We start from the raw sequence: 9606 nt of genomic DNA, 5'->3' as shown, positions 1-9606 counted from the left end.
CAACAATCCCTAATATAACCCTTACTAGAAGCGATAACTTTTCATAACTGTAATAATCCAGACTTTACATGCATGCAACATGAAGAGAGTCAACCACTATGTTGGAACCGTGCTGGGAGCTGAGGCTCCTCACCATGAGCAGCACAGCACTTGCCAGTGCTCTCCCTGCATCCCCACCTGCTGACAGCCTGCTGGTTCCACTCGGGCATTTTGGCAGAGCACCTGGAGCTTTCAACATGAGTGATTTGTTTTGAAGCGCGATGCTTTTAAGAATCTCTGGATGAACACTACAAGCCACCTGTCAGTGATTGCTAAATTTATGCTAAATTTAAACATTGAGTCATTAATTCTGGAGATTTTTTTATACTATTGCTAACTATTAGGATTTTTTTTTAAAGTTAATCAATTTCATTAGAGGGACTTATTTGGAGATTGGTTAAAGAGTGAAGAAACCAAAGCTTGTTCTTTAAGCTTTAACTCCTTAACAGTTTAAAGAAATGAGTTGTATTCAAGAATTATTAGATGTGAACAGCACAGTAAAACTGTGAACAGTAACAGTCCTTGTGGGTAGGAAAGCACTGTTTCCCAAAGCAAAACACAAGTATCTAATGCTGTAAATTTAGCACCAGTATGCTATAATTAAATGTATATACACACAAACCTGTGGGAAGTCAGAGTACAGGAATTGCTTGTGAATAAAAATAAAGTTGACAGTTTCATCAGCCTACAGGGCAATACAATGTTACACATCTTATGTCTTGAAAATTAATGAGAGCTAATTAATTTTATGATATTACATTAAAAGGTTATCCCCTGTAAGCCTTTTATTAGACAGGTCATCTCAAAAAACCCCAAACAAACCAACAAAAACCAAAACAAATGCCAAAACAAAGCAACAACAAGAAATATCAAAGCTCAAAATCATACTTGGAGGCACCACTCCTTACAGATGACTCAGTAAATGACAAGCAGGAGGAAAATTATGAGGTACAGTACTATGAGGTGATTCAAAATGGTTTCAGGTTGTCCCTACTTTTTTATACATGGAAACAGGATACAGAAATACTTCAGGGCTCTTTTCAAAGTGTGTTAAAATTTGCAAAATCACATCATCTCCATGGGAAAAGAGCAAACTAGCAGAAACTAAACCAGCATCTCCAGGTTGGAGAGAGATCTGGGTAGCTCCATTCAGAGGAGAGGGGCTGTTACTGAAACTACTTTTATATAAGGAAGAGCCAGATAAGGCCAGCAGCATTAGCTCTTGCAGCTGTGTGCTGAGTGAGAGCAATCCCAGAGAACACCCATCAAGATGGAAGGGAAAAGATAGAAGCCTGGGGACCTAAGCTTTACTGAATTAAGAAATGAAAGTTCAGATGTGTGCTGCTTTTGAGTTGCTTCTTGTTTCTTTTCAGCTGTAAACCTGGGGTTTTTTAGCAGAAATCTAAAAATAAGGGCATTGGTGCCTGAACATGCTGCAGGTATTGGCCTGCTGGCCACACAGGACAGCTTTTAGGCAGTCAGGCTGCTGTCAGAAAAGAGTCTACCAGGAGCCCTCAGTCATTTTGAAAGAACTGGAAAAATTACTCCTTCAAAGCCCTCTTTGAACATATTACATTAAATCTGCTAAATTTTACTCATCTCTGCTTTCAGAGTTGCACTCTGCCCTAAAAATCCAGCCTGCTTCGCAAGCTCCTAGCATCATCTGTTCATAGTTGTAACAATTTTCTTGACCCTTTAGACATACTTATTTTCTTCTGAAGTATTTGCAAGAGGCTTTTTAGTATTTTGCATTTTCTTATCTAGGAAGCAGAGGGGAAAAAAAAGCCCTCCAGGTTCTTCACAGATAGCATTACTTTACAGCCAAGAGTCTCCAGCCATACTAAGAAGGCCTCAAAAAGTAATTGCCAGATGAAAAATGAGGTGCTGGCGCACCCTTTCCTTTTCACACATTACTGACACCCAGGTGACACTTATACCTCATTACCTGGACCTCCTGCAGTCCTGTGAAGCTCTGAAGATGCAAAGCTGAAATGTGGAAGAGTGGAGATTTTGTTCTGTCTGTTTTCCTTCTGCAAGAGTGATTTCCAGAGCTTCACCATCCTAAATGCTACCCATAGCATTATTACCCCCTCCCTCAGGGATGTGCTGAAATCAAAGCAAGAGGCAATCTGCTGAAGGTGTCACTGCATCCCACAGTACTGTGAGATGCAGCAGGTTCTTACCCATGCCCCACAAAAAAGCATTAAAGTGCTATTGAATTTCCAGTCCGTATCCAGAGACCCATTTCCTTTGCACTCAGGGAACGAACCCAAAACCCTTCACCTGTGCTGATCAATACATTCGTTTTAAGGCCTCCAAATAGCATCATGCAGGCTTAGTGCCTGCATGGCAGGCTGTTTATTTAGGGTTGGTAATAGAACCTGATGATGAGAAAATCATTTTGGCATTGTGCAAGGTTAGTCTTACACCAGAGTATCTTGTATTGGGCAACTGCAGACACCCTCACTCTTCCTGTAGGCATGCAGCGGCTCCAGCTGCCGTTCCTAGAATGCTGGAGGGCAGGACTTCTCCAAAATATGGAAAATTGTCGGATTCCTGGCAAATCCTCATCACCAGGCAGAACAGGACAATGTTGAGGTTGTGTTATTCACAAAAATCTTTCCTGAGCAGAATAGTTGTGTATATCCTTAAAGACAGGAAGAGTGTCAACTGCACTGGCCATGTCTTCCTGTCCTCCTCTTTATTGCTAGGAACAGAGGTCAAAGCCCTTTTCCCGGCCGTTCTGTGCCAAATCTGCAGTGCTCAGGGCAGAAGCTGAAGGCCTCTTGTTCCTGTGCTCAGCCTCTGCCCTGTGAGAGCAGGGATGGAGGAGCAGCAGAGGGAAAGGGACCTAAATCTAAAGTCCTGACTCAGCAGCATTTTGTGCTGAGAGCTCAGGCAGTTCTGAATCAGAGGCTGCTTCCTTCCCAGGGACACGATAACCCAAAAAGAGACGGGAGACAGCAGAAACACAAGTGTGTAATCCCATGCACCGTGCACAGAGCTGGCCAGTGTCCCACAGCAGCAACCCCCATCCAAAGAGGGACAGGCAGGGTCTTCACACCGTTTTTCACAGTGCAAGGGGTTGAAATGCTGAACGAGGGCCCCAGTGAGACTGTGCCATCTCTGGCTGTGGAGATCTGCAGCACTGAAAGGATGAGGCCCTGAGCAACCCTGGGAGGCAGCCCCACTTCAGCAGGGCTTGGACTGGCGACCTGCAGGGGTCCCTACCAGCCTGAATCACTCCACAGGCCTGTGGAAAAAAGCCTGTCTTGTGCCAGGATTCAAAGAACATTTGGTGACTGACACATGATGATGCCCCAAAGCTCTTGAATTCACAGGAAAACTGCCTTTGATTTCAATGGCTTTTATTTTAGGTCATATGTGATCTGCCAGTATAATTATTTCAGTGAATTATTAACAGATTTTATCAGTGGGTACAAAGTGGCATTAAACCAGCTCTGTGCACAAAGTGGCCACTCAGGCTTTTGGGTTTTTATTTTGCAGGGGTTACCAGGTTCAGCTGGTCTCCTTCTTCCTCTCTCTCACACTGGGATCCTTTCCTTGTAAATAAATGAGTGACTGTTGCACAACATTTCCCTGCAAACAAGTGTTTGAGGAGGCCTTGGCCGTATTGCACAACCCTACTTGGTCAAATTCTCCTGAAGCCCTTGTCTGCTGATGGCTCATGTGAGGGCCAGTGCATGAGTCACAGTGTGACCATCTTGGCTAACCTGGAGAGGCCATGGATCACCTGACTGGACTGCTTCCTCCTCCCAGGGCTGCAGCATGAGAAATCCCCATGGCAAAGCAAGTGAATGAATTCCCATGGAGCATTTAAAAATACCCATTTAATTTGCACCTCTGATACTTTTTTCCTTATAACCCAAAATGTCAGAGACCACCCAAAGCAGCACAGGACCCTGGTCACCAGGCTGCAGACAGAAGGACATACTGAACTGCTCCAGCAGCCACCACGCCAAGGACTCAGAGCTTTGCCAAGGTCACCAAAACACCAGCACATTTGTTCCAGCATGGCTGTTTCTGCATGACTGTGGCACAGGCACAGTCTAAGTCCCACCACTGACCTGGGAGCTTGTCCTGGGTCCTCCAGGCTCCATCATTTGGGTCACCTCCCAGCTTGCATTCCCTGACAAGGGACAGCTGTGGTTGGGCCCTAGAGGAGGGCCCAACTCTCTCTGAGCTTGGGAGAGACATGGCAACCTTTGCAAATCAAATCAGTTTTGCAGTTGTTATGCCAGAGGAAAATATTGTATGTCCAATTTGAGACCCTTTGTAAAAGCCCATAGAAATTCAGCTGGCACTTGAAAACTGGGATCTGCAGATCTGATTTTGGGACTAGACTTTGGTAAATTTTAGTCTGAGCCTGTTTGGATGACAGTGATTTAGGACTGTCATGGTTTCCATGAGCTCCACTAACCAGCCATATAATCCGTGGTTCCTCTTCACGCTGAGGTTCAGCTGCTGATTCAGGTGTCCCAGGATGCTGCAAAGGACCAGAGGACGTCACTTCATCAATCACTTGCTTGACCCTGGCCAATGCAAAGGCTGCTTAAAGAAGCACCATCAAAGATATTGAAAAAAAGGGGATTTTTAATGTGAACTTAATAGAGTTCGATGGCAAGATTCACTCTATTACTTACTATGTGGAAGGAACATAAAAAGGTTGGACTCAGGCTGAAGTGATTTACACAGGGATCAGGAGAAATAGCTTATATAGAGATTGGGGAGAAGTGAGTCAGGATTGCGTTGGAGTTATTTACATGGGGATCAGGGAAAAAAGAGTAAGGGAGGATCTCCCACTGAGTCATGACGTCCAGACTGGATCCCCTTGCTTTCCAAATGCCTTCTCAGAGAGGAGTGGAGATGTGGCTGGATCCACTCCTAGTCCCAGACTCGGTCAACAGTTTATGTTTAAAGGGATTAGGTGTCACAAATCACAAAATCAGATTATATGATCATATATATGATTTTCTAGCAACACCTAATTAGTAGCAACATTTAATTAGTCAATCATCAACAAATTGTTATAATTATACACAGCAATTTAGATAAAGATTTAATAAATGTTCCTAAATTAAACTGCATGCACGTATAGACACACAGAGATAGAGGTTAACTTATGATTGAGATGTTTTGACTATACTCACTGTCTTCCCTTTGTCGACTTCTGTCAGTGGATGGTCTAAAACTCCTCACTCTTACATCTTCTCTGGCTTCTATCAGCAGCTGGTCTGAACAGTGAAATACAGGGTGGCAGCCTGCTGCGATCCCCGAGAGCTCCAAAGGGCTTCACTTGAGGACTGATATTTATAGGGTCACAAGACGATTGACTTTGGTCAGTACTGAAATTGTGGCCACAATTCTTGTCGGGTGATCTTGGCAGCTTCTAATGTGGGCCTGTGATCGAGGCAGGAGGTGTCTCGGGTACGATTCCCAGCAGCAGCAGCTCCAGGTGCAGTTAGGGAGTGCCAAACCATCCCAACTCACTGTATTCATACCGTGACAAGAAGATACCAGATTGTCTCACTTCACTGCCTCAGCAGCCCAGGTCAGAAAGTGCCAGGTGGTCCCAGCTCATTGCACTTGCAGCTGAAACAAGAACAATGCTGGGCCCGTTGCCCTTGTAGCTAAAGCAAGAACAACATGTTGGCAATGTGGCCCAGGGAGGAGGAGTCTGCACCACCACAGGTTGTTCTCAGGTAATATCCAGCAGAAGAGCAGTCCTAGCTTTCTTCCTCACATGTTTCTACTTTAGCCTCATCCCCATCAGATTACTTTAGGCTTATTAACTCTGAATGTTACAGTATAAAGACAACCTGATCAGGCCAAGGATTTTGTCAGACATATGTATATCTTTGCTCCTGGGGTTTACAATAACTTGCAGCAGCCATGATAGAACAAAGCTGCTCATCAGACCCATCACATCTCTAGATCTGGTGCTGGAGACCTCTGGTCCTGTTATGTGTGCACCCTGTGCAGTATGATAGCTGTGCACAGGTCGTGGAAGTCAAGGCAGATACATGGCTTGGTGTCCTACCAAAGGAGTGAGGTGATGAGGCCAGTGGGAAGTAGTCCAGAGAGCCAGTCTGGGCCCTGGTTTGGGTGGGGAAGGGAGGTGAGAGGTGGGGTATGTGTTTTTTGGAGGAGAGGGGGTACAAGGTCTCAGGGCCCTGAGAGCAGCATTTTGGATAGGCACTGGAAACCTGTACCTCAGGTTTGGCCATGGCATCCTGAGTGTCACCCCTAGAGCAGCCCAGGCTCCCAGCAGGAGCACACTGCCCTGCAAGAGGCTGAGAGCAGCACAGGCAGGGTTCAGCTCCAGCATCCTGCGGGCGTGCTACCAGAGGCAGAGGTGCTGACAGCTGCACACAAGCAGAAATAACCATGAATGTGGAGTCAGCTCAGTGCCAGTGTCACACGCTGCAAGCTCTGCACATGATGTTCTCGAAACCAAGATTGCTATTATTCACTGTTCCTCATTCTTGGTGGTTGTCCCATCCTGACAAGACACACACGCAGCCCAAGCTGGCAGATGCACAGCACTGGTTTGCTATCCCTACACAGATTTGGCCAGTTGGGGCCAGTTACACTACAGCTGGGGCACGTAGATGTGGGCATTTCAAGCCTCAGCAACGGAGAAAGTGACCAGCTACATGTGGTACCATTTCACCCTTGGAGGTTCAGGAGTAAGGCAACTTGCTCCGACGTGTCCCAGCTCTTTTTTTTTCTCTTTTAATGGGAGAAAACAGCAGCATTGAGCAAAACCCACAGTAAAACACCGTTTCTTTCTAATCAGAGTTTCACTAGACCTGGTCCCAAGTTTGTGTGGCTGCAGTGCAGGTTGCTGCTTCCTGCATGCAGACAATCCAGTGTCCTGTGTTTGTAGTGGGACTCTTGCCTGAAGGCACCCAGAAGACATGGACCTGTCATGCAGTTAAGGCTCCTGCTTCTATTATGAAGTCCTGAAAAACTGTTTTCAAATTCCATTAAATGCATTTTTGCACTGGTTCAGTTTATTCTGTGAGAATTCAGGTTTGCTGGGAAATTTATGTCTGCAATGACTGAATGACTGAAAGCACAGGTAGAGAGGAGAACTAGCAAGTTCTGTCTGCAACAGCCTGAATTTATTGAAGTCATAACCTGGTGGGACTTGTAGATATGAAAACACTCAAGAAAATGACATCTGGGTAAAAAGGACAGGTATTTAATTCTAGCTCTTTTTTACTTTCAGATTTTAAGCTGGTTTGCTACACTGGGCAAATTATTAAGTTCTTTACAAACATTTGTTTTAAAATAATTGCACCATATCACACACGGAAATAAATATACAGTTAACCAGACACTATCATACAACCAATGTGGTTAACACTGCTGTACATGTAAAACTGATGGTGAAGACTTTCAATCTTTAAGAAAAACACATTTTTGAAAATGCCTATGCTACCTGATTTCAGTGACAAACAGATGGCAGAAAATGTATTCTTAGTGAATGTACAGGATCATCTTGCATGGTCTGTAATTACGTGGATTTCAAAGGCAATTACAAGTTGTAGAAAGCAAGACAGAGATGGAGTTCTGCTACGGGTGGCAACCCTATTGCACTGAATACACCAGACAAGACTCGGTTTATTCAAACCGGGTGAACAGAGAATGTAAGGCATAAACGCAGTCTGACCTCCAGCTTGAGGTGTGTGCAGACCCTTCACAGGCCTTGTGCACAGAGGTGATTCACACCTGCCATAATTTATTACAGAGTAAATGTCCACTTTCCTGCAAGATCTCTGGGTTTTCTGCACTGTCCATTGACATTCTGCGACTTCGGCTGGTTGCCAGCAGGAGGTTCTGAGGTTTGATACTTCAAGTTTTTCAGAGGATGAATGTTCTCCTGAATGCTCCTTTGATTTCTGCAAATGAACTCTGCTGAGAAATGCCCTGTATTCAGACAGCATCTACAATTAGCACATCTGCCCTGCGTCGAAGGTCACGTTCCATTGACCTTCTGGGGTCTGCAGAGTATCTCATGAGATAAACTACCCAGCCCTTCCAGGGTGACAGCAAACACAACTAAAGAGCAGCATGGCTCTTAGGGAAAGTCTGACTCTCTGACAATTGGAACTGGTGGGGTTTTATGGTCTATTGGTTTATAAATAAAATGGAAGTCTTTCTTGGTTTCACTCTTCAGCAGAGAGGCTTTGATATGGTGAGGAAGGGCATCTTTGTGCAGCTGCAGCCACTGGTCATCAACATAAACAAAGAGTCCGTAGTCCTTGGGATGGGAGACTTCAAACTTTTCGGCACACTGCTGGCTCAGCTGCTCAGCCGTGGTGTCATTCCGGGAAGCAAGCGTCCTTGACTGAGCACCAATTTCCAGAAAGGAGATAGAGATGAAATCCTGAAGAGAAACATGAGGATAGATCCTGCAGTTAACACAGCGACTTAGGACTGAAGTATGTAGAATTCAGCCCCAAAACTTTAACTGCCAAGAGCTCCTAAACACTCCCAAATATCCTCCAATCATTCTCCAATGGCCTAGTTATTCTCTATTTTCCCTCTTCTGATGAACAAGCTCTGAATCAGCAAATACTTAAACTTACAAGCACTTAAGCAAATAATTAGCCCTGTGAAGACATACAGGTGAAAGCATTTTTTCTGATTTTGGTGGACATCCTTAGTGAGAAGTCTGCAACAGTTCCTTCTCCCACCTTTCTACAGCTCCTGAAGAAACAGAATGCAAGGAAGTAACAGACCAGAATAACAAACCAAAAACTTCAGAGATATGGCCTGAAAACCTCATAGAAACAGGAAAGGGCTGGCAGTGTGATGACCCTTGTAACTCCACCATCACTCAAACAGCACCTTGAGAGTGTGTCCTCCAAAATTTCCAGTAAGGAAACAGCAGAAGATGTCATGCTGAGAAGGCTGATTTACTTGTAGTCTGTTTCAGGCAAACATGACTGCTGGGACAACTTTCCTCTTGCCAGACTCATGAGGAACAGAATCTAGAGAGTTTTTGCCCACAGTGGAACCTGTGCGTTTAATGTGTGACAGTGGAGTTAAAAAAAATTCCCATTTTAGTCAGAAAATACTCAGGTTCCCCAGCAGAACCGAGATTTGCCAAATACGTGGACTAGGGGTTTCCAAACTGCATTTATGAGTATCCCTGCAGATTATTAAGGCAGCCAGAGGGATATGCAGGGGTGTGCTGAACATATCAGCAAGCTGTTTGCCTCTGTCACTATTGGCTTGCCTGTCTTGGATATTGCCCCTCATTCAAAGGAATGGAAAATGGCCCTTATGCTGCTGGAGGTGGTGGGAATCTTCTGGGGAAATGTGGCGTTTTATGTTCCATTCTAGGTACTTGCTCTGAGCTTCTGCCAGAGCAGCAGTCAGGGCTGGATGGGTATTTGGCGCATCCCATCCAACATTCAAAAGTTCTGAGCTCATCAGGGACAGTTTCAACTGCAATATGGGAAGCAGATGAATCCCCATGTTTTCACAGGGCTGTATGGACTGTCTCTCCCATTCAGGAGACTTTCATCTGGC

The 9606-nt window shown here is 45.0% G+C and overlaps 1 protein-coding gene across 1 annotated transcript in view; it reads right to left on the bottom strand.

Moving 5' to 3' along the window:
* Positions 1-8146: 8146 nt before the first annotated feature.
* The window catches only part of RIN3 (Ras and Rab interactor 3), a gene marked incomplete at its 5' end in the record, with an annotated part of 45759 nt that continues 44299 nt past the window's right edge, over positions 8147-9606 (bottom strand). Inside the window, one exon of the mRNA XM_010186453.1 lies at positions 8147-8455. Coding sequence (XP_010184755.1) covers positions 8147-8455 — 309 coding nt within the window. The remainder of the gene's footprint in view (positions 8456-9606) is intronic.

This window comes from Mesitornis unicolor, unplaced genomic scaffold, assembly GCF_000695765.1.
Source record: "Mesitornis unicolor isolate BGI_N332 unplaced genomic scaffold, ASM69576v1 scaffold21236, whole genome shotgun sequence".
Classification (NCBI taxonomy): Eukaryota; Metazoa; Chordata; class Aves; order Mesitornithiformes; family Mesitornithidae; genus Mesitornis; species Mesitornis unicolor.
The sequence above is the reverse complement of the archived record's forward strand: the minus strand, read 5'-3'. Positions and strand labels throughout refer to the sequence as shown.